Below are 23683 nucleotides of genomic sequence, written 5' to 3' on the forward strand. Positions count from 1 at the left end.
CTGAGCAGTTGAGGCTGAGGATGGGCAGGGAGGCCGTCTGGGCTCTGATGGGGCTTTGGGGGCATCACAGGGCTCAGAGGACTGCCCTGCTCTGGTGTTTCTGGATCAGCACCTTCCTACATGCCATGCCACGGCTGTGGGCCCCTCAGAGTCCCTGCTTTGTGGGGCACCAGGGCAGGGATGGGCCTTTCTAGATACAAAGTGGTAAACCCAGAGAAGAGAGCCAGGTGCCTGACATGGCCCGGCTTCTGGACCTGCACCTGCAGCGTCAGCCTTCTTGGGAGGGGCTGTGCGTGGACAGCGATGCTGGGCTCCTGTCCACACCTGTGGCCGTGAGGTTGTCTGTGTCCCAGCCCCTGAGGCCGTCCTGACGCTCCAGACACCCTCTGTCCTCTGGGTGCCAGTGCTTCTATCTGCGGTCCACACACGTTTGTCTGCAACTTAACCTGCTTCATCTGTAAGGGGCTGAGGGGACAGTTCCATCCTTTTCAGGAATCTGACTGGCCCCTGAGTGTTACTAGCAGAGCCAGACCTGGAATTAGCCCCAGGAACATGGCCCCATGGGGACTTAGGCCTGAACGACTGAGCAGAGGACATTGGCCCTGAAGGGATGGGAGTAGAGATTTGGTCGCCCTCGAGGTGGACGAGTTCTCTCTCTCAGACCAGTGCCTGCAGCTGGCTCACACACCAGCCGCGTTCCTGCGGGGCCGTCAGGGCGCTCGGACCCCACGCCTCCCTTGGGAGCGCCCTGCCTGGGCTGGGAGCCACTGCTCCCTTCGTCCCACAGGTCAAGCAGCGGGGTGTGAGGGTCCTGGGCTGACGGAACAGCGCACCCGCCTCCCACGGCAGTCCTGGCCCGGTGCTGGGGCTGACGAGGCCACGTGCGCCGCGACCCCAGGGGCCTCAGTGGTCCCATCCCCGGGCTGCAGCAGCGGGACCCGCACGTCGTCCCGTGGATGTGAGCGGAGGCCTGGGCTGTGCCCCCGCCCCCCGCCGCCCCCATCGCCCTCCGAACATCCCTGGGTTCCCAGCACACGCGCTGCTCCAGTCTCTCCAACCAAAGTTCTCCCGGGGAGGACACAGGAAGCAGTCACTCGCCCAGGAAGGGGAGAGGGTGTCCCCGCCGCAGGGCTGGGAGCTGGCGCTGGTCACCCTCACACAGAGGCCTGGTGCGGGCCACGCCAGGCCTCACGCTTCTTCCTCCGCCCTGCAGGTCCTGACGGAGCTCAAGTCCGACAACCAGAGGCTGAAAGACGAAAACGGTGCCCTCATCAGAGTCATCAGCAAGCTGTCCAAGTAGGCCCAGCCTGGGCTGCCGGGGACGGCCCGTGTCCGCGCCCGCCGGCCGAGCCAGGACCTGCCTCTGGCTGCCAGCCACCGTCAGCCACCATGCCCTCAGCGGCCCCCCAGCCCCACCCCCCACCCCACCCCCACCCCCACCCCCCGGCTCAGACAGTTCCCATCAAGGCACCACGGCGACCCTCGGCCGGCTGGGCATCCGGAGGCGGCTTGGGGTTGCCAGGCCCGCCTCAGACCCGGCCTCCCGCTGCCCGGCCGCTCGCCCCTGCCGCCCAGGAGCTGACTCTCCTCTGAGCCCACGCGGCGATGCTGGTGGCAGCAGCTTTTCTACTGACCACCTGCTGACGCCTGGCTGTTGAGGCGCCCGCCCCGAGCTCGGGCGGCCTGGCTCATCCCCGTGTCTGTGCTGTTACCGCCCTCCCTTTGTGCCCCCGCTGTGCGTGCCTGGGGCGTAGATGCCGGACAGGCCCCGAGCCCCGCAGTCCGTCCAGTCGCTCAGGCCGCGAAGCTGGGCCGGGCTCTCAGTGCGCCTGCCCCCGTCACAGCAGTTTCTTCACCAGAAAACCTGGGCTCTGAGCGCCCCACCTGCCTCGGCTCCCTTGACCCGATTTCCTGTCCTGAGAGAAGCAACACCTTCTTGAGGGCTTCTGAGGCGCATGGGGCGGGCTGCTGGAGGTGGGTGTGAGTGGGGCCCACTCGCTCCTGACGAGGAGACGAGCCTCAAGGACGCTGACGTGGTGACTCTGGGCGTGTGTGGGGAGAGGCGCTCAGTTGCTTAGGAGCAGCAGGAGTCCAGGCTCCGGTAGGGGCAGGGCCCCCCCCCCACAGCCGTGTCCAGGGACCCCACCCCGGGTCAGGGAGCTTCGGGGGTTGTGCCTTTATCACTCGCAAGTTGGGAGACGATGATGACCAGAAAGGTTCTGGGTGGGAGCGGAGGTCTTCCTGAGGCCCTCCCGTGACGTGCCAGCCCTGCCATGCGTGGTTGGGGACCCCGAGGCGCCGGCGGCTCCCTGGCCCAAAGCTCAGTCCCCACATGGCCTGCTCTCTCTTCTCGTCCTGGCGTGGCCTTCTCCCCGGACAGAAGCCTGGACGGACCACGCCCTTGGTCCAGTGCAGAGTTTGGTCATGAGTCCTTGGTGATGGCTTGGTGTTAACACTGAGGCGTGTGCTTTCTGTTGGAGTTTCGTCCCTCGGCTGGTATGAGCGCGCAGGTCAGCTTTGAGGTTGCTGTTGACGTCTGGTGTGTAGTTGTCAGCAAATGCTACCTCTGTCTGAGGAAATGACAGAGTGCTCCAGCTCCTCCGTGGCCCTCAGAAGCGCCCCGTGCTCCTTAACCCAGAGCTATGCTTGATCACAGTCCCGGTTCCAGACAGGAAGTCTGTCTCCTGGAGCAAAACTGCTTTCTCAGGGCGTGCAGACCCTTCCCCATGCACACGACGGGGGGGTCTGACAGTGGGGACAGGTGGGTCAGGGGCAACACCACGTCAGGGGAAGCTCCAGTCTTCAGTGCACCACCCCTTTGCTCTGGGGGACCTGCAGGGGGTCTTGACCCTGATCCCCGGCACCGGGCTGGCAGGGCCCTGCCTCTTTTTCAGGAGAAGGAGGCTGAGTGGGAGGGGTCACCCCACCCTTCTCGCGGCAGGCGGAGCCAGCAGAGGAGCTCCGGCTGTGCCTTCTGGGCCGCGGGCACCTCCCGCAGCCCTCGTGTGTTAGGCCCCAGCTCGGGAGGGCAGGCCCTGTGGCCAGAGCCCGTGGTGTGCGCCCCTGCAGTCTCAGGCACGGTCTCACGCAGCTCATTCTGTAGGGGACCCTGAATCCGGTCTCTTTCCGGGCCGTGTGGGTCGTAAGGTGGTGGCCAGGGCCTCCTTGCTGCCCTGGGGGCTCTGCCCTGTCACCATGGTGCCTGAATGGGAGGTTGGCGACTGGGAGGGTCCTAGTCGGCGGCCGTTTGCGGTTTTCCAGGGAGGCCGCTCTTGCGGGCCTGACGACCAGGCCTCCAGCTGCAGCCTGGCCGCTTCGCCACCCTGTTCCCGAGGCCGCTGCTCCTGGACCCGAGGACCGGGCCTCCGTCTCCCCTCCTGCAGGGCGTTGGCTTCCCTCGGCCCCCGCCGCCTGCCTCAAGGAGGGGTCAGGGCTGTTGGAGTAGCCCCCGCCTCCGCCTGACTGTGTGATCTGCCCAGACGGACAGACAGACATCAGGGTTTCAGCCACGCTGCAGGCGCAGGAGCCCGACGGGGTGGGCGCTGCTGTGGGTGCAAGGCAGTGGAGACAGCACGGAGGGGCTTCCCGGGGCCCCAGCCCGCGTGCCTCCAGGGCGAAGCCTCGCGACTTCACAGCTGAGCCAGCAGGGAGGGCCCAGCTCCAGCCAGCGGGGGAGCCCCTGGCACCCCGCCTCTGGACGGAGCGGGCATAGGCAGTCCTCCCAGTCAGGGCCAGTACCGAGCGCTGTCCCCGTGCTGAGCTTCAGGGCAGGTGTCGGCACCTGGGGGTGAGTCCTCGGGCACCGTGAGGAGGCGGGGGGCAGCAGGAGGAAGCGGCTGGAAGGACAGGGCCGGGCGTTGGGCCCCGGGGCTGCGGCTGCCGTCTGAAGGGGCTGGACTGGTCTGGGGTCGGGTCTCTAGACCTGAGAGTATGTGGTTTTTTAGATTCCTAAGGAGACCAGATAGTTCTCACACTCAGATTTTGCTCATTCTAACTTCATAAATTCTTGTTTTCTTTTCCATTCAAACTGTTTAAGTGTATGGTTAAGCGGGAGAGTGAATTCAGCGTGGAGGGCAGTCCCCCCTGGTGGCTGGGTGAGCCTCTGGGCGAGCGGCCCTCTCGGGAGGTGGTGCGGCCCCTGGTGGCCTTGAGCTGTGTTTCTCCCCAGCAGCCGCCCTTAAGCAGGCAGAGGACCACCCTGAATGGGAACCAGTCTCAGTCCTGGGGGCTGTTGGGGCTGTCCCGGGCCGAGGTGGGTCCCCCTGCCCGGAGCAGGGCTGCAGGACGGAGCTTGCGGCCCCTCGAGGACTGCGTCTGTCGCCTGTGCTGACTCCCTGGGGCCCGGGAGCGGTCACTGTCGTGGCTCCTGGGGAGTGAGCGGGCTCTGTGGCGAGGAAAGGCCAGACAGAGTGGCGCTGCCTCCCGGGAGGCCGGGCTGGGTGCAGGCTGGGGAGAAGACTTCAGGCAGAAGCTGCTGAGAGTCTGGTCCCCCTGAGGGGTGCTGCGCTCAGGGGTCACTCTTGCTTCCTGCCTGCGTGTAGTGTGTTTGCTGCTCGGAGATGTCACAGCCTCACCCCAGCTTCATCTGGGGGCTCTGTTAACTTGCATCTTTGCCCCCTGCCCCCCACTGCCCGGCCACTCTGGTTCCTCTGCTCACTGTCCTGACGGGGACTCCAGAGTGATCTCTGCCTTGGGTGGCCCCTTACGGTGGCTTTGGGATGCGCCTGTGTCCTTCCAGAACAGACACGCTTTCCACCCTCCTGCGCCCGCATTTCCCTAACGCTCAGTCTTTGCTTTTCTCACTTGGAGCCCGTGGTGCTTAGAGGAGGAGGGGTTTTCCACGAGTCGCCCCAACTTGCAAAGCTGCACACGCCCTCGGGGGGAGGCCTGGCCTGGCAGGGCCCCAGGGGCAGCCCTGCTTCCAGCTGGAGGCACCTAGGTGGTCTCGGATGCAGGCGGAGCCCTGGGCTCTGCCCTGCCCCTTGCCTCCACCCCACCTGCCTCCTGGGCTGGAGGACTGGCCTCCAGCCAGGCCCTCTGGAAGCGGGCTGCAGGGGCAGGGCCTCTGAGCCCCCGAAAGGCTGACTGTCCGGTCAGGAGGGGAGACTGTCCCCCAACCTGCCGCGAGGGGCCCTGCCTCAGGCTGTGACTCTGGTCCCCATCCCCCCCGTCTCCTGCCGCTGCCTTGGCCGGCTGGGTGGAGCGCACGCGTGAGAAGCTCCCCGGGGTCCCCACACCCCCGCCCGTCACCTCAGCCCCCCGCCCCTGACTCCCCTCTGGGACAGCACCCCTGTGTACACACACCTGGGGGGTGGGGTTCAGGGAGGAGCCCAGATGCACTTCGTGAGCTGAATGTATTTTTATGCAACTTTTGAGTGGCCTTTCAACCCTGAGGTGAATGGTTTTGTTTTACTGGTTGTTGTTATATAGTATTATTAAGTATTCTGTGTTTGGAAGTTTGGGAATAATAATATTCACGTCTGTATGATGCCTGTAAACACAACAGTATTTATAAATGAGTAAATTAAATTGTGTTTTAACTTTGTGATGGTCTCCGAGCTTTAGGAAACGGGGCTCATAGAACCTCATGTCTGGGCCAGCCTGTGGTATTTCTCCCACCAGGCCTGACTCTGCTTGGTATCCAAGCTCAGACGCGGTTGGCACATTTGGGATGGCATGGCTGTGGGCCAGCCCGTGGCATCCCCACATCACCGTCCCGGCCGTCGGGGCCTGCATCCCAGGGCTGTGGGCCTGTCCGGCGGTGACCCTGGTGCTCGTGGCCAGGTCCTGGTCTCTGCCCTCTGCAGCGGGGTCTCAGGGCCACTGCTTGGGTTGGGGGAGCCAGAGCCCCTCCAGAGCTCCAGACCATAAAGGCAGTGGATGGGGTCACCGGAGATGGTGGCGTTCAGCGCAGGCAGCCGCCCAGGCCTGGCCCTGCATCCACCCCCACGCCCCCCGGTTTCTTCACACCCTGCAGAGGCCCCATCACCACACTGGGGGCCGGGGAGGGGCCAGGCGCCTCGTCCCCCACGGTCGCCCGTAGAGGTCCAAGGCTCAGGAGCCGGTGCGCAGCAAGGGCTCCTTGTGCTCAGTGGAGACGCATCCCCTAGAGACCCGGGGACCGCTGAGGCCCGGCCACTCCCCCCTGAGACCCCCGGCCAGCCTGAAGGGCACTCTGCCTTCTTGATCCGGAGTCGGGACCAGATGCCCACAGGCCTCAGGGCCTGCCAGGACCCCCGAGGAGACCGCCACGGGCTGAGGTGAGGGGGAGCGTTGCGGGGGGGCACACTTTCCGGGTTGGGGGGTGCTGCCTGTTCCCTGAAAACCCCCGAAGCCCTGGCCTCAGAGGTCAGACATCTCGGGTTTCTCCGTAAGCTAACCCAGCATTTGTAGGTGGCGTCATTCCACAGACCCCGCGGGGCTCAGGCTGCGGCCGCATCCCAGGCCTTCTCTAGCTGGCTGGTGGGGGGGCACTGAGGGTCTGATCCACCCCTCCTCCCTGAAGGCCCCCCAGAAGCTGCCCTGAGGGCCCCGCATGCCCACCACCCCCCTGAGCCCAGGGCCAGGGTCTCAGAACTGTGCCCTCACCCCGCCCAGCGGGAACAAGCAGAGACCCCCACCCCCAGCTTGCTTTCAGCTCTTTTCTTTAATAAGGAGATGCTGCTCATTACAAAAGAACAAATTGACGAGAGACCAGAGTCCGTGGGGGGGTGGGGGGCACTGCCAAGCGGGGGCAGGGGGTGGGGGTGGGGGGGCCTGTGAGGCAGGCTGGGGTCCCGGTGGGCCACACGCTGCAGGAGCCTGGGCCTGCCTGCCCTGGTCTGGGGGCTTCAGAAGCCGCAGCGCCAGTGCTGGGACAGGAGGGGTCGGGGCAGGACGCCCGGCTGCTCTGAGGGGTCTGGGGTCCATCCCGCCCACACCCCCTCCCCCAGTTCGTGGAGCGCGGGGCCCACGCCCCACCATGGCCTCAGCCAGTGCACCCTCTCAGCAGGGCCCACGGAAGGGCCACCCTACCCAAGGGCTGCTGGCAGGAGCTGCCGTCCTCTGGGTCCCTCCCTCCCCAGGGGGCAGTGGGGCGGGGCTGGGTGTGGATGGGGGTCCCACCCCCCCCACCTCAGAGCAGCCACAGCTGCCCACTCCTGGGGTGTCCCTGCCCAACAGCAGGAGCTGAACGCACCTGTTCTCCAGCCCTGCTGCCCACCGCCACCCCCGCCCCCTCAGCTGTGCGTCCACCCGGGGGCATCAGGACCCGACCACAGACCCAGCCTCCAACAGCTCCCATGCATCCCAGTCGTCCCCCGGGGCCCCCACTGCCCACCCCCCGCCATGTGGAGCAGGGCCGGGGGGACACCGCTGGGACCCCACCAGGAGCGCAGGACACGCATCTGTCCTCGGGACGCGGGGCAGGGGGGTGGCAGGCAAGCCCTTCACAGTGTCCTGAGGGGAGCTGGTCAGAGGGGCCGGGGGCTCTGACAGGGCGGCCCCGGAGACCTCCGTATGGCTTTTCAGTGGATCAGACAGCAGGCAGGGGAGCAGGCCACACACACAGGCCGCCAGAACAGCTCTGCCATGGACACGCACCAGCCGGTCAGGCTGGGCCCAGGCCAACTCCTCAGGCGTGGGGAGCTGGGGGAGACACGGACTTCACACACGGGGTCGGGGAGCAGCTCGGGGGTGTGGTGCGGAGCTGGGCTCTGGGCGCGGCCATGCAGCTGTTGGCACGGAGCCGGGGCGTGCGTGGGCAGGGCGGCGTGTGCATGGGTGGCCGCCATCGTGTGCAGCTGAATGCGCGTGGAGGCAGACGAGGCTGGCTTCTCAGGCTCCTGCTCTGTCTCCAGGTCACAGCGTCCCCTTCCCAGTCCTGCAGCTCGAAAGTGGGTACAATCCCGGCGACCCGTCATTGCCCCCAAGCCGGGGAGGCAGGAGTGGCCGCAGGACGAGGCTGCCCAACAGAGCACGGCCGCAGGTCAGTGGGTGCGGGGGCATCCCGGCCAGCGCTGAGGGCGGTCTCACACGTTCAGTTACTGGTGGTTTGTCTGAAACTCACGTTTAACTTGGCACCTGGGCTGCCGGGCTGAGGGCGGCCAGCATCAGGCCCGGGACCCCTCCGTGTCGGCCGCCACCAGGGCTCTTAGGTGGAGAGGGGGCCGCGGGGCGGGGACAGCCTCTCTAGGGGGGGCCCAAGAACTAACCCAGACCCTGCGGGACCCAGGGGGGGTCTCTTCCAACCCTGCTTACTGCGCCCCACCGCACCCCACCCCCGCGGGGACCCTGGCCCTCTCTGCTGCTGCCCCAAGGCTACCGCAGCAGGAGCTTGTGTGGTCTCCTGGGAGGAGGGGCTGAGGCTGTGCTGAGACCACCCCGCCCCCTACCCCCCACGCCCCTGGCCACAGTCGGAGGCCCTGCCCCAAGCCCCTGTTCCGGAGAGGGGAGGAAGCAGCCTGCGGCCCCGCTCGTTTCTGGGGGCCTGGGTTTTGCGTGTCACTCTCAGCCCCTCTGTGAGAGGCACCTCTGCTACTTCCCTCCTGGCGACCTTCACTCCACGGAGGGTCAGGGTACCCACAGGCCCAGGCCAGGACCCTCAGGCAGAGACAGGAGCACGCGTGCGTCTCCTGCAGCCACAGGCCAGCAGACACGTCTCCTCAGACTGCTCCTCTGGGCCCAGCCGACCTGGCAGGGGTCCCACCCTGCCCCTCAGCCAGCCCAGTACTGTCATCCAGCCCCAAATCCAGGCTCAAGACCCCCAGAGCAGCAGACGCATCAGGATGGAGGCCAGTCCTCCGGAGGGGAGGGGTGAGAAGTCAGCCTGGGGTGGAGCCCTGAAATGGGGGGATCCTCAGGAAGCACCGAATCCCGCTGCTCTGTGGTCACCCGGTCCTGAAGGCAGGGCCGCCCCCTTCCCCCCCGTGAAGAGGGGCCCCCAGGACACAAGCCCTTGCGCACACACAGGGCCCCGGCATCTTCCTCCCGCAGGAGCCTGCCGAAGACGGCCATCCGTCCAGGTGGGGGGACGTGGGCTGAGAGGGGAGCAGCTCTGGGCGCTTGGGGGCTGCAAGGGGAGGAGGGAGCCTACCGGGGGGGCGCAGGCTGATGCTCCTGCCCAGGCTGCGGGTGGGGAAGGAGCCTGTGTGCACACTGGACTCACGTATATATGGCTTTTTATCAACACTGGGGACGGGAGGTGAGCGGGGAGCCAGCATGGGGACCCCGGGGCAGGGACGGATGCCCTGGGGACCCAGAGAAGCCCCGGGGGACGACAGGAGGCCAGCCGGCCACTGGCCACTGCCCCCCCACCCCGCTCACCTGGGCCCAAGGACGGCCTCCTCGGGAAGCCCCCGGGGCTGCACAGACAGCGCTGCTCCACTGAGACTAAAAGAGGAAACTGGCGCTGGCAGGATGGGGGGAGACACCGCTCAGCTCTCGGCCCCGTTGGGGGCCGGCACCCGCGCCTCCCACCCGGAGACCAGGGCTCAGCAGGCCCATCGCCCTCTCTCTGGGGAGGGGTCTTCTGTGTCTTCATGGTCTGACATCTCCCGTCCACAAGGTGAGCTCGCAGGACAGACAGACCCCGTGTGAGTCCGGCCACCAGCTCAGGTCCATGCTGTCCCCGAAACCAGCCCGAGGGGCAGTGACTTCTGCACAATCCAGTCTCCACGCCTGGCCTCCGAAGCAGCCACTCACGCACCCCCGCCCGGCCAGGAGCCAGAGCGCGGGCCCTGTCCAGAACCCAGCAGTGCCGCCGTCTCGGGGGGCCATACGCTCAGGGAACGGGAGAGGCTGCACTGCCAGCCGGGAGCACCGCCTCGGGGTGAGCCTGGGGTGCAGCTTCGCAGGAGTGGGGTGCGGGCATGCAGCGGGGACGGCTCCCGGGGTGGGCTGGGCAGGCCACGCCACCTCTGGGGGCCCTCCTCCCACAGCCGTCGGAGGGGAGGGTCCTTATAAAAAGGGGACGGGGGCACGACCACACAGACGGGCAGGGCGCCCCGCGGGGGCGCGGCTGAGGTGTCCGTGGCTCCGGGTCTCAGCGGCGGCCTGGCCGCAGCCCTACTTGCTCTTGCCCAGCAGCGCGTCCACCTCCTCCTCGGGCTTGAGCGAGTGCCACTGCGCGATGGGCCGGCGGGGGTTGGCCAGCATGTCAGACCAGTGTCGCAGCTCCGTGCCCGTCGCGCTGCTGCCCACGAAGATCTTCCCGATGGCCTCGTTCTTGCCCAGCTTGTCGTAGTCCAGCACGGTGACCACCACCTGCACCTTCTGCGGGGGGAGGGAGGGGGGAGGGTGGGCAGGAGCCCTCGGGCGGCGCCCCCAGCTCCCACCTCCTTCCGCCCAGCCGGTCCCGTGCAGCCGGAGGGGCAGACCCATCCTTGCAGAGTAACAAAGGCCATGCTAGAGAGGCCTGCCGCCCACACAAGGGGCAGCTCGGGAAGCGCCCGGATCCAGGCCCCAGGGTGGTGGCCGTCTGCCCGCCCGCCCACCCGCCCGCCCGCGGGGGTCAGCAGTGGGCCCCAGCCCCACCAGCCCTGCACCTGGATCTGCTCAAAGGGGATCTCGAAGCTGAAGGACTCGTTGAAGTAAGGGTTCAGGGTCTTCTTCTTCACCGTCGTCTTCTTCTTCTTGAGCCTCTTGCCATTCTGCATCAGGTGGATCTTCACGTAGGGGTCTGTGGGGTGCAGCGGCCAGGCCCTGAGCCCACCCCGGACCGCCAGCCCGGGGCCAGGGTGGTCACGGGCGTTGCCCCTGTGACCCGCCGCAGCCTGGGGCTCGGTGAGGGGCTCGGGGCTCCTGGTGACATCTGTCCTGGGCAGGGAACACCTGGGACCCACCCCACCCATCCTCCGACCTGGGCCATGAGACACGCCTACATGAAACCGGCCTGCCCAAGGTGACTCAGGAACCCCGAGCACTAGCTGAAGACAGGGCGGTCGCTCAGCCCTCCAGCCTGGCAGAGCCCGCCCCTCGCCCTGCAGCCCCTTCCTGGGAGCCGCCCCCACCTCCCTTGCAGCCTGAGGGCTCAGGTGCCCTGGGCGGCGGCCAGCAGCCCTGCGCCCACCTGAAAGGCCGCCCACGTCCATCTTCTTCAGGTTCTTTGCCTCCAGGATGCAGACGGTGAGCTTCCCGGCTGTGGGCACGTATCGCAGCGAGGTGCAGATGTCCCCCAGCTTCTCCGGCTGTCAGGAGAGCGGGGTACGGGCCATCTCAGCAGCACGGCTGACCCCTTGGGGCCTCGGGCCAGGGGCAGCCCAGCCCTGCCTGCGGCAGGCAGACACTGGAGCTGCAGGCACCATGGCCGGTGGTGCCCAGGAGGCTCTGGTTGGACATAGGGTTTGTGGGGTCCCGCCCGCAGCGTACGCTGTCGTCTTCAGAGCCCCTGGCACCTCCCATCTGGTGTCAGTGCCAGAGTGCAGGGACCTCGCGACCAGAGAGGAGGGTCTGTCTCTGCCACTGCCACGGCGTGGAGCCGAAGCGTCTCAGAGGAGGCCTCGGGGGCCAAAGCCGACCACCTCCCCCATGTCCCGGTCAGGGTGCAACCCCGCACCCAGGGGCTGGTGCTCGGAGGGCAGCGTCTAAACAGAGGCTTTGTGCACAGCAGGGGCTCGTACTCGGTGAGTGTGTGAGCAGGTGCTGCAGCCGCTTCCGGGAAGACAAGCCCTGTGCTGAGAACCCGCTCAGACAGCGCGGGCCTTCGCTGCGGACACACGAGGACCCAGGTGGGTCACTGGCGCTAAGCGGGCAGTGGAGAGAACAGGACCGCGGTGTCCCCTGCGCCTGCGGCCTCGCCCGGCAGCTGACCCGGGGGCCCGGCCGGCGCCGCCCCACGCCAGCCTCATCTCCTCCTACTCGCCCCGCCTCGCCTCACCTCCTCCTTCTCGCCGCCCCACGCCAGCCTCACCTCCTCCTACTCGCCCCGCCTCGCCTCACCTCCTCCTTCTCCCCGCCCCGCCTCGCCTCACCTCCTACTCCTCGCCCCACCCCGCCTCACCTCCTCCTTCTCCCCGCCCCGACGCGCCTCGCCTCACCTCCTCCTTCTCCCCGCCCCGACGCGCCTCGCCTCACCTCCTCCTACTCCTCGCCCCGCCCCGCCTCACCTCCTCCTCCCCACGCCACCCCGTCTCACCTCCTCCTTCTCCCCGCCCCACCCCGCCTCACCTCCTCCTTCTCCCCGCCCCGACCCGCCTCGCCTCACCTCCTCCTTCTCCCCGCCCTGCAGGTCTCGCCACTCCTCGATGGGCTGCCCCAGGTCCACCGTGTTCATGGGCACCTTGACCTCGCCGATGATGTCGTGCTTGGAGAAGCGGTCAAAGTCGTAGATGGCCATCACCAGGGTCTTGCCCCCCAGCTCCTGGTATGGCACCTGCAGGGCACAGGCAGGATGAAGGGGTCAGGGCAGCTCGGGGGCGTCCGGAGGCTGTGGACATCGCAGAGACTCGGGCTCTGGTCCCAACCGAGCTGTTCCGGGCCTGGATCATGGCCCGGGACACGGTCCGCCGTGCCTCCCGCCTGTCACCTTGAAGGTGAAGGTCTCGTTGAAGGCGGGGTTCAGCGTCTTCCGATGGACTTTGGTCTCATATTTCTTCTTCTTGTCTGGAAGGAGGAAGACCTTAACATAAGGGTCCGAGGTGCCGCCCATGTCCAGGGCGGGCAGTTCTGCGGCCTGCAGGACGCCCACGGTGAGCTGTGAAGAGAGCGGGCACCTGTCAGCCCCCCGTGGGCGGGGGCCAGGCAGGATGCAGGGTCTCCATGCCGCAGGGAACCGAGTGACCCTGGGCCGCGCTCGCCGGGAGGTGGTGACCTGACCCCACACCTGGTTGGCCTGGAAGTCGTAGTCCAGGGAGAACTGCAGCTTGCCCAGGTTCTCTGGCTCCTTCTCCTCCTCGCCCTCACCCTCACCCTCCGTCAGGCCCGTCTCCGCATCATCGTCATCCTGGGGGGCTGAGAGAGCGGGGTGCATCAGGGACAGAAGGGGGGTCGCCCCCATGCAGAGCCCGCGCCGGTCCTCCCCGCACAGGACGCCACCCCAGACAACACGTACCAGGCGTGTGGGCCAGGCATCCAGGCCGGGCGCGTCCACAGGGAGAGGAGAGGAGACGGTGGTGAGAAACCCCGCAGCGCAGACCAGCCCGCATAGAGCCGGGGACGCCCCACACACAGGCCCCACGCGCGCCCGGGCCCCCACGCACACACCCTGAGGCCTCCCGGGCCCCCATGCACACACCCTGAGGCCTCCAGGCTGAGCCCTCCTGCAGTCCTCTGCACTGACTCCTTCAGCAAGAAACATCTCACACAACAAACAAGGGGAAGTGAGGTGCCCAAGAGGAGACACGGGACACCTCCAAGCCCTTTCCGGGCTGGGCCCCCAGGAGACGGGCGGAGAGGAGCCCAGTTCTCTGAGTTCTGGCTGGCCCGCTGGCCTGCCGGTGGGAACCCCAGATCCCCTGTCCCTTGGCGGGGCTCGCCCCGGACCAGCCCTGCCGGCAGAGCAGCCTGGCCCCGCCTACCTGGCCGCCCCGCCTACCTGGCCGCCCCGCCTACCTGGCCGCCCCGCCTACCTGGCCGCCCCGCATGTCCTTCATGTTCATGGCGTTCTTGGCGCCCTTGCCCTTCTCCTTCTTGTTCTTCTTCTTCTTGCAGCAGCACTTCTTGCAGATGCAGAAGCAGCAGGTGAGCAGCAGAAGGCCCGTGACCACGGCAATTGCGATCAGCGCCCAGGGGGGCACTGCCCATGGGGAGACGGGGTCAGCGGTGCCACCGGGCAGCCCACCCCCTCTAGTCGAAACCCAGATAGGCTCTGCCCATCATGACGCACCCTGTGCCCCCGCCGTTACCACTCCCATGGGGCCCAGCCAGGCTCTGCTGAGACGTGACTGTGGCTCACACGGAGGATGGGACAGTCCTTGTGCAGACCTGATGGTGGGGGTTGGGGCAGCCTTTGAGTGCAGTGCTGAGAGGGCTGAGCTCCTTAGTGACCTGGGCGGGGGGGTGGCAGGGGCAGTGGGGCCAGCCCTCAGCTGCTCCCCCCAAATCTGGACTTTGGGCATCTCTTCACTATCTTCACCAGGAATCTATGAAGCAGTGAGTGAAAGTCGGCCAGTTGTGTCCAACTGTTTGTGACCCCCATGGACAATACAGTCCATGGAATTCTCCAGGCCAGAATACTGGAGTGGGTAGCCTTTCCCTTCTCCAAGGGATCTTCCCAACCCAGGGATCGAACCCAGGTATCCTGCATCGCAGGCGGATTCTTTACCAACTGAGCTATCAGGGAAGCCCCGGTGGGGAGGGGGTTATTTTCTAACAGAACTATTTCAAAGTGTAACTGGAAAGTGTAACTTCATCTTTAGGTTTCACCTTTTGAGTCTTCTAAGTTGTAAGAACATTCTGCCCAGGGAGGTGAGGGCACAGAAACTCCCTATTCCCTTTATTAGTGACAGACCCCTCTGCCGCCCCCACTACCCCCAGTCCTGAAGGGGATTGCCAAAGAATCCAGCCTAGAGCCCAAATATTAGGAGAGTGCGCAGCCGTCTCACCCCCCTGGCCCACCCAGCACACAGGGACACTCACGAGGCAGCTTGACTATCTCGTTGAAGAACCTCTCCTTGAACATAGCAAACATGTCCTCCTTGCCCTCGCCCGCTCCCCCGCTCTCTGTGGAGTTGTCCACTGGGCCGGCGGGCATGGTGGTGGTGGCAGGAGCCACCACAGGCTCCTGGTTCCTCTTGAAGATGCTCCTCATGGTGGCAGAGGGACAGCTGCGGGGGAAGGGGGCAGGGTGAGCACCCCAGAGGCCCAAGTGCAGACGGCTCTGCCCACAGGCTGCGGAAGGCTCTTCCAGAAGCTAAAGACTGTGGACAAAGGCCGTATGTGACAGACCCACAGCAAACATCCTCATGATGGTGAAAACCTGCCGCCTCACCACTAAAATCAGGACCAAGACAATGGTGTCCTCTTGCCACTGTTGCTCAGCAAGCAGGGGATGTCCCAGCTACAGCAGCTAGAGGAGAGCGAGAAATAAACGGAATCCAGGTTGGAAAGGAAGAGGCAATGCTGTCACTGTTCGCAGGAGACGTGACCCCACAGGAAACCCTCACAGTGAAGCTCACCTGCAGGTGACGTGACCCCATAGGAAACCCTCACAGTGAAGCTCACCTGCAGGTGACGTGACCCCATAGGAAACCCTCACAGTGAAGCTCACCTGCAGGTGACGTGACCCCACAGGAAACCCTCACAGTGAAGCTCACCTGCAGGTGACGTGACCCCATAGGAAACCCTCACAGTGAAGCTCACCTGCAGGTGACGTGACCCTATGCCAGGAAACCCTCACAGTGAAGCTCACCTGCAGGTGACGTGACCCCATAGGAAACCCTCACAGTGAAGCTCACCTGCAGGAGACGTGACCCCACAGGAAACCCTCACAGTGAAGCTCACCTGCAGGAGACGTGACCCCACAGGAAACCCTCACAGTGAAGCTCACCTGCAGGTGACGTGACCCCATAGGAAACCCTCACAGTGAAGCTCACCTGCAGGAGACGTGACCCCACAGGAAACCCTCACAGTGAAGCTCACCTGCAGGAGACGTGACCCCACAGGAAACCCTCACAGTGAAGCTCACCTGCAGGTGACGTGACCCCACAGGAAACCCTCACAGTGAAGCTCACCTGCAGGTGACGTGACCCCATAGGAAACCCTCACAGTGAAGCTCACCTGCAGGTGACGTGACCCCATAGGAAACCCTCACAGTGAAGCTCACCTGCAGGTGACGTGACCCCATAGGAAACCCTCACAGTGAAGCTCACCTGCAGGTGACGTGACCCCACAGGAAACCCTCACAGTGAAGCTCACCTGCAGGTGACGTGACCCCATAGGAAACCCTCACAGTGAAGCTCACCTGCAGGTGACGTGACCCTATGCCAGGAAACCCTCACAGTGAAGCTCACCTGCAGGTGACGTGACCCCATAGGAAACCCTCACAGTGAAGCTCACCTGCAGGAGACGTGACCCCACAGGAAACCCTCACAGTGAAGCTCACCTGCAGGAGACGTGACCCCACAGGAAACCCTCACAGTGAAGCTCACCTGCAGGTGACGTGACCCCACAGGAAACCCTCACAGTGAAGCTCACCTCCAGGTGACGTGACCCCACAGGAAACCCTCACAGTGAAGCTCACCTGCAGGTGATGTGACCCTATGCCAGGAAACCCTCACAGTGCCGCCAGAAGACCAGTGAAGCTCACCTGCACAGAATTAACACACAGAAGCCCTCGGTCCCTGCACATTAATAGCAAAAGAACAGAAAGAGAAGTTAGGAGGAAAATCCCACTAACCATTGCATCACAAAGAATAAAACACCCAGAGTGAACCTACGTGAGGAGGCAACAGACCTGCACTCGGAAAACTAACCCTGATGAGAGAATCACAGCAACACGACAGACGGAGGGACCTCGTGCTCTTGGAAGAGTCAGTGTTGTCAGACGACCACACTTCCCAAAGCGATCTACAGATTCAGTTCCATGCAATCCCAACCAAATTACCAATAGCATTTTCCACAGAATTAGAACAAAAAAACTTACAATTTTGGAACTTACAGAAACACAAAAGACCCTGAACTGCCAAGGCAATCTTGAGAAAGAAAAATCTAGGAATCAGGAATTCCTGAAGGAATCAGGCCCCTTGAATTCAGACTAAACTACAAAGCTACAGTCATCAAAACAGTGTGGTGCCGGCACAAAAAAAACAGAAACATAGACCAGTGGAGCAGGGCAGAATGCGGGATAAACCCACTCACCTATGGGCACCGATGGAGCAGGGCAGAAACCGCAGAGATAAACCCACTCACCTATGGGCACCGATGGAGCAGGGCAGAAACCGCAGAGATAAACCCACTCACCTATGGGCACCGATGGAGCAGGGCAGAAACCGCAGAGATAAACCCACTCACCTATGGGCACCTCATCTTTGACAAAGGAGGCCGGCCAGAATATACAATGGTGTAAAGACAGCCCTCAATAAGTGGAGCTGGGCAAACGGGACACTTCTAACACCAAAACACAAAGTAAACTCAGACGGCTTAAAGACCTAAATGTAAGGCCAGACAGCCATAAAGCTCTTTGAGGAAAACATAGACATGAGTTTGACATAAATTGCAGCAAGATCTTTTTTGACCCATTTTCTAGAGTAATAAGAATAAAAACAAAAGTAAATGAGACCTAAGTAAACTTTAAAGCTTTTGCACAGCAAAGGAAACCATAAACAAAAAGAAAACCTGCAAAATGGAAGGAAATATTTGCAAAGAGACTGACAAAGGATTAATCTCCAAAATATACAAATGGCTCATGCAACTCAATATAAAAAAATTTAAAAGGGAGCAGAAGATCTAAACAGACATTTCCTCAAAGAAGACATGCTGCTGCTGCTGCTAAGTCGCTTCAGTTGTGTCCGACTCTGTGTGACCCCATAGACGGCAGCCCACCGGGCTCCCCCGTCCCTGGGATTCTCCAGGCAAGGACACTGGAGTGGGTTGCCATTTCCTTCTCCAATGCATGAAAGTGAAAAGTGAAAGTGAAGTTGCTCAGTTGTGTCCGGCTCCTAGTGACCCCATGGACTGCAGCCCACCAGGCTCCTCCGTCCATGGGGTTTTCCAGGCAAGAAGTACTGGAGTGGGGTGCCAGTGCCTTCTCCAAAAGAAGACATACAGATGGCTAAAAAGCACATGAGAAAGCGCTCACCATCACTGATTATCAGAGAACACAAATCTAACTCCAGTTGGGCATCCCCTCGCACCAGTCAGAATGGCCAGCTTCAGAAAGTCTGCAAACTGAATCCTGGAGAGAAGGGACCCTCCTACACTGTTGGTGGGAATGCGAATTGTCACACCCACTATGGAGAACAGTGTGGAGGCTCCTTAAAATCAAAAGCAGAGCTACCGTAGGACCCCGAACCCCACTCCTGGGCACTGACCTGGAGAAAAACCATATGACCCTGAACCCCCACTCCTGGGCACTGACCTGGAGAAAACCACAGTTTTAAAAGATACATGCGACCCAGTGTTCCCTGCAGCTCTGTTCACAATGGCCTAAGACATGGAAGCAACCTGCACGTCCATCGGCAGTGGAGTGGAGAAGGAAGACACAGCGCACACACCGTGGAATACTACTCAGCCCCGAAGAGGATGGACTAATAACCCTGCCGTGAAATCAGTGGGCCCAGAGATGGTCATACCGAGTGAAGTACGTCAGACAAAGACATCACTCGTGTGGACTAAAAGAAGCGGTACAGATGAACTTATTTACAAAACAAATATAGGCACAGATGTAGAAAATAAACATGGTAAATAAGGGGGAAGGGATGGGAGGGATAGGGAGCCGGGCTGACGGATACACACGACCGTGTATAAAACAGAAGGACCTACTGTATGGCACTGGGACTACTCCACACTCTGTAGGGACTCACATGGGGACGAATCTAAGAAAGCGTGGCTCTGCGTATGACATGTGAAACGCCTGAAACTAACATGATGCTGTAAGTCAACCTCAATAAAAAAATTTTTTAAGCCTTTTTTTTCCGACTTAATCCCTTTAAGTTCAAGGGTACTTCCAGCCATAGCAACACTGGAGCAGCGGCAGCCACACGACCACCCCCCGGCCGGCATGTGCCCCCAGGGCTGTGCAGAACCCCCCTTAGTCACACACACACCCCCATTTCACAGAGGCAGAAACAGAGCCTGGGCACCCCCGCACTCACCCAGAGCACGTGGCTTTCCCGAACCCCATTCCACCCGAGCACCCCGCCCAGGGCAGGAGGCAGCTCACAGCGAGAACGAGCCGTCCTCCCGGGCCCACGCCGGTGCCCAGCACCCCACCCTCCAGACCACCCTTGGCCCCGCGCCGCAGGCCCCATCAACACCCGCCCAGGGTGGGGTTCAGCCTTTGGTCCAGGAAGGTGGCACCCACGTCCATCCCTGGAGCCGCTCCCTCCCCGGGCTGAGTCAGGGCCTCTCGCCAGCCCTGCACCCTCCCCACAATGGCATGTTAACTTCCTGTCCAAGCGAGTGTGACTCTTCGTGACCCCATGGACTGTGGCCCACCAGGCCCCTCTGTCCATGGGATTCTCCAGGCAAGAATACTGGAGTGGGTTGCCATGCCCTCCTCCAGGGGATCTTCCTAACCCAGGGATCAAACCCTGGTCTCCTGCCTGCAGGCACATTCTTTACTGTCTGAGCCGCCAGGGAAACAAGGGCTGCTCGTTACTAACAGCAGTAACCCAGGTGTATGGGGGAGGGAGGAGAGTTGGGTGACATTCCTCAGGACCCTGCCTTCCACGGACAACTCGTGTGTCTTTGGAGGATCCGCAAAGAATTCTTTTCTGTGTTTTGTGTTGAGACCATACTATATATAATTTGAATGCTAAGTCGCTTCAGAATCACATCCGACTCTGCGACCCTACAGACTGCAGCCCACCGGCTCCTCTGTCCGTGGGATTTCCCAGGCAAGAACACTGGAGTGGGTCCCCATTTTCTTCTCCAGGGGATCTTCCTGGCCCAGGGATCAAGCTTGTGTCTCTCCTTCCTTGGCAGCGGGTTCTTTACCTCTAGTTCCATCTGGGAGTGAGGTATTGTGCATTTTTCATGTAAAATTTTGTCCCAAGTATTTTCCTTTATCATGACAATCTTCCCTTCTCACTTAAATAGCTATGTAACGCCCAGCCCCACAGTCACACACACCCCACTTGTGCAGTCATCCACTGTCGAGCTTGGCTCGTTTTCAAGTTCTTGCTGCTAAAGTATTCTTGTGATGGTCTTCATTTAAGGTAATGATCTTAGGAGTTTTTCAACTCTGCTCCCCTCCCCTCTCCACCGAGCTGTTTCTGCTGCTCAAAATAGGCCCCCTGAGGTCAGGTGGGGCGGACATGACATCCGCCTGCCCGGCCACACCGGGCAGCCAGGGGCACACCCCTGGGGATCCAGGTCATCAGACAAGCAGCACAGGAGTTTTACAATCCCCTTGCACCAGGGTCCTGCTGAGGGCACAGTTCAGAGCCCGCGTCCTCGGCGGAGGCAGCGCAGCCACCGCTGGCACCCCGCGTACTCGCCGTGCGTTCAGCCAGCTCCTTCCATGCTGGTCAACAGCCCCGACCTGGAGATGCGCCCTGAGAGGCAGGTGGAGACCCCGGCCCTCCACAGCCCCTGCCCTGGGCCCTCGCCCCTACCCCGCCGTCCGCAACCCTGCCCCCGACTCTGGAGGCTTAGCTGAAGGCAGTTCACACCCACGGGATCCACGCACTCTTCCTTTCCCCTGGGGGGTTTAGTATATTCAGAGGGTCATGCAGCAATCACCACAACCCAGTTAGAACGTTTCGCCAAAAAGAAGCCCCACTTCCTCACCTGTCCCTCCCCACTCCCCCTCCTCCCAGCCTGGGCAACCCCTGAGCTGTGTGTAGACTCCCCTGTTCCCACTTCTCACACAGACGAAATCCCATGACACAAGCCCGGTGTCCTGCTTCTCCCACAGCACAGCGTCGAGGGCAGCACGTGGAGCCGCCGTCAGTGCCTCATTGCTCTGTGGCCGAGGAATATTCCTCCGCACCGGTCACACATTTATCAGTTTATGGACATCGGTTATTTCCACCTCAGTTTCCTGAACAACGCTGCCGTAAACCTCTCTGTGCATGCTTTCATTTCTCTGGGATAAAAACCCGTGAGCGGAGGTGCTGGGTCATATGGTAACTACATTTGACATTTTAAAGAACTACCAAACTTCCCGGAGCCACCGGGGAGATCAGTGTAGAAGTTCCTTAACAGACTAAAAACCGAGTCCCCACGTGGTCCGGCACTCCCGCTCCTGGGGAAACATCCAGACAAAACTTTAATTCAAAGATGCACGCACTCTGCTCCCAGCGACGCTACACACTGTGGCCAAGACGCGGGAGCCGCCGGAGCGCCCCGACGGGAACGGCCAGGGAAGACGCGCTGCACACACACCGCACACTCAGCCTTCACGAAGAGTGAGCTGACACTACTTGCAGCAACGTGGGTGGATCAGAGATCACCGGAGTGAAGCGAGTCAGAAAGACGCCATCACTAATGTGACATCACATGCCACTCATGTCACATCTGAAACAGGACACGAACCGATTTACAAACGGAAACAGACTCACGGGACGCAGAACAGACTTGCGGCTGTGGGCGGAGAGGAGGGAAGGACGGGAGCCCGGGGTCAGCAGGTGCAAACTATTCCATACAGGGCGGTAAACGAGGCCCTCCTGTGCAGCACGGGAACCACATTCACATCCCGTGATGCACCGCAACGGAGAATATTTTACGGAAGAATGTGTGTGTGCGCGCGCGTGTAACTGAACCACTTTGCTGTACAGCACAAATTAACACACTGTAAATCAACTATACTCCAATCAATTTCTTTTAAATGGCTGCACCGATTTACTTTCCCGCAGGCGCTGCCTGAGCGTTCCGAGCTCTCCACACCCTGGGCAGCACCTGTCGTTACATCCTTTTGTCTACGGCTGTCCTAGTAGAGGTGACGTGGCATTCCGCTGGGCTTCCAATTTGCATTTCTCTGATGACTAATGACACCAAGTTTCTTTTCACGTGTTTATCGGCCACTTGTATGTCTCCTTCAGAGAAATGTCTATTCAAATCCTGTGTCCATGTTTTAACTGAATATTTCTTTTTATTGTTGAGTTGTACGAGTTCTTTGTATGTTCTGTACCAGCCCCTTTTCAGACGCGTTCTGCTCTCATTTTGCGGTGTCTGCTCTTTCTTTGACGGGTCCTTTGATTTGGATGATGTCCAATTTGTTTCTTTTATGGCCTGTGCTTTTGGTGTCGTGTCTAAGAAACCATCACCCAACCCAAGGGCACAAAGATTTACTCCTAGGCTTTCTTAGCAGAGCCATGTGCTTCTAGCTCCTACATTCAGGTCACAACGCACTCTGAGTTCATCTCCATGAATGTGTTTTGTGTGTGGCCCTCCATTTGTTGCAAAGACTGTTATTCCCCCACTGAGCTGTCTTAGTGCTCCTGTAAAATATCAACTGACCATAAATGTGCGGGTTATTCCTGTGTTCTCTGTCGCATTGTTTCCATGTGCCAACACCACACTGTCTTAATCGCCATGTAAAGTATTGTTGGTTCTGGGGGCGGGGCAGTGGTCGGCTGCGGCTGCCGCCGTGCAGGATGTGGGTTCCAGGACCAGGGATCACACCTGTGCCCTTCGGTGCAGTGCAGAGTCCTGTCCACTGGACCACAGGGACAAGTCCCTGTCGTTAACTTTTTTAATTAGACAGTGTGAGTCTTCCAAATTTGTTCTTTAATAAGGTTGTCTTGGTTATTTCGGGTGTCTCGAGTTTCCATACAAATTTTAAGGTGTGCTTGTTTAAAAAAAGATTGCCATGTTCATTTCTATTAAAAAACAAGCCATCTGGGATTTTGACCGCGACGCACTGGATCTGCAGGTCAGTGTCGGGAGTATCTCCACCTTAACAACAGTGTCTTACAGCGTCCTTCCCTTTAAAATCTTCTGTAATTTCTTGCAATGTTCCCTTTCACTTTCCAGCATAAAGTTTTACACTTTCCTTAAATTTGTAGATATTGAGTCTCTTTAACACTGTGGTAGACGGACCTGCTTAATTTCATTTCCAAATTGTTCATTACTAACGTATGAATGCAGTAGATTTTCCTGTACTGGTTCATGTCCTGCCGTATGAACTGGCTTACTAGTTCTGATACTGTGTGTGCGATGTGTTGTGCATGGTACATACGTGGGATATGTGTGTGGTATGCATACGGTGTGTGAGACGTGTGTATGTGGTAATGCGTGTGTGGTGTGTGTCGTGTCTGTGGTGTGGTATCTGTGGTATGTGTGTGTGGTGTGCGGTTTGTGTGTGTGGAATGTGTGTGTGATGTGGCGTGTGTACGGGGGGTGTGTGTGTGTGTATTGTGTATGTGTGTGTGGGTGTCTGTGTTGTGTGTGTGTGGCATAGTGTGTGTGGGTGGTATGTATATGTGTGTGGGTGTGGTGTGTGTGTGGGTGTAGTGTGGTGCCTGTGTGGTGTGTGTGTGTGGTGTAGTCTGTGTGGGTGTGCCGTGGTGCCTGTGTGGTGTCTGTGTGGTGTGTGATGGTGTATATGTGTGTGGTATAGTCTGTGTGTGTGGTGTGTGTGTGTGTGTGTGTGTGTGTGTGTGGTGTGTGTGTGTGTGTGTGGTATAGTGTGTATGTGGTGGGGTGTATGTGTGTGGTGTGTGTGTGTATGTGTGTGTGTGGTGTGTGTGGTATAGTCTGTGTGGGTGTGCTGTGGCGCCTGTGTGGTGTGTGTGTGTGTGTGGTGTGTGTGTGTATGTGTGTGGTGTGTGTGTGTGTGTGGTGTGTATGTGGTGTGTGTGTGTGTGTGTGGTATAGTGTGTATGTGGTGTGTGTGGGGGTGTGGGTGTGCTGTGGCGCCTGTGTGGTGTGTGTGTGTGTGTGTGTGGTATAGTGTGTATGTGGTGTGTGTGTGTGTGTGTGTGTGTGTGTGGTATAGTGTGTATGTGGTGTGGGTGTGTGTGTGGGTGTGTGTGTGTGGTATAGTGTGTATGTGGTGTGTGGTGTGTGTGTGTGTGTATGTGTGTGTGGTGTGTGTGTGTATGTGTGTGGTGTGTGTGTGTGTGGTATAGTGTGTATGTGGTGTGGGTGTGTGTGTGTGTGT

At 61.0% G+C, this 23683-nt stretch overlaps 2 protein-coding genes and 2 long non-coding RNA genes across 14 annotated transcripts in view; 3 read left to right on the forward strand and 1 right to left on the reverse strand.

Annotated features, from left to right (window-relative positions):
- The window catches only part of PPP1R12B (protein phosphatase 1 regulatory subunit 12B), a 167377-nt gene extending 161832 nt beyond the window's left edge, over positions 1–5545 (forward strand). Inside the window, exon 24 of the mRNA XM_086343014.1 lies at positions 1214–5545. Coding sequence (XP_086199140.1) covers positions 1214–1300 — 87 coding nt within the window. The 3' untranslated portion in view covers positions 1301–5545. The remainder of the gene's footprint in view (positions 1–1213) is intronic.
- A 576-nt stretch (positions 5546–6121) lies between these two features.
- LOC147355995 (uncharacterized) lies at positions 6122–9684 on the forward strand. The gene is made up of 3 exons (XR_015142918.1): positions 6122–6260; positions 7839–7966; positions 9545–9684. It is a non-coding gene; the product is annotated as an uncharacterized LOC147355995 (long non-coding RNA).
- Positions 9142–23683, reverse strand: part of SYT2 (synaptotagmin 2) — an 83560-nt gene continuing 69018 nt past the window's right edge. For 2 of the 11 annotated variants that reach the window (XM_086343047.1, XM_086343046.1), the window contains exons 2-9: positions 14554–14741; positions 13545–13711; positions 12800–12919; positions 12503–12670; positions 12182–12349; positions 11048–11165; positions 10524–10657; positions 9142–10251 (exon numbers count right to left, since the gene is read on the reverse strand). In XM_086343047.1, the coding sequence (XP_086199173.1) occupies positions 10045–10251; positions 10524–10657; positions 11048–11165; positions 12182–12349; positions 12503–12670; positions 12800–12919; positions 13545–13711; positions 14554–14725 (1254 nt within the window). In that variant the 5' untranslated portion in view covers positions 14726–14741 and the 3' untranslated portion in view covers positions 9142–10044. Of the gene's footprint in view, positions 11166–12181; positions 12350–12502; positions 13274–13544; positions 13712–14553; positions 14742–23683 lie in introns of those variants that run through there. The other 9 variants (XM_086343041.1, XM_086343036.1, XM_086343045.1 and 6 more) reach the window with 8 other exon arrangements.
- Positions 11567–17249, forward strand: LOC147355997 (uncharacterized). The gene is made up of 6 exons (XR_015142917.1): positions 11567–11705; positions 12206–12340; positions 12587–13656; positions 14054–14210; positions 14805–15098; positions 16134–17249. It is a non-coding gene; the product is annotated as an uncharacterized LOC147355997 (long non-coding RNA).

This window comes from Bos grunniens, chromosome 16 (assembly GCF_055505025.1).
Source record: "Bos grunniens cultivar Pamir isolate PY7600 chromosome 16, Bosgru_T2T1.0, whole genome shotgun sequence".
Taxonomy (NCBI): Eukaryota; Metazoa; Chordata; class Mammalia; order Artiodactyla; family Bovidae; genus Bos; species Bos grunniens.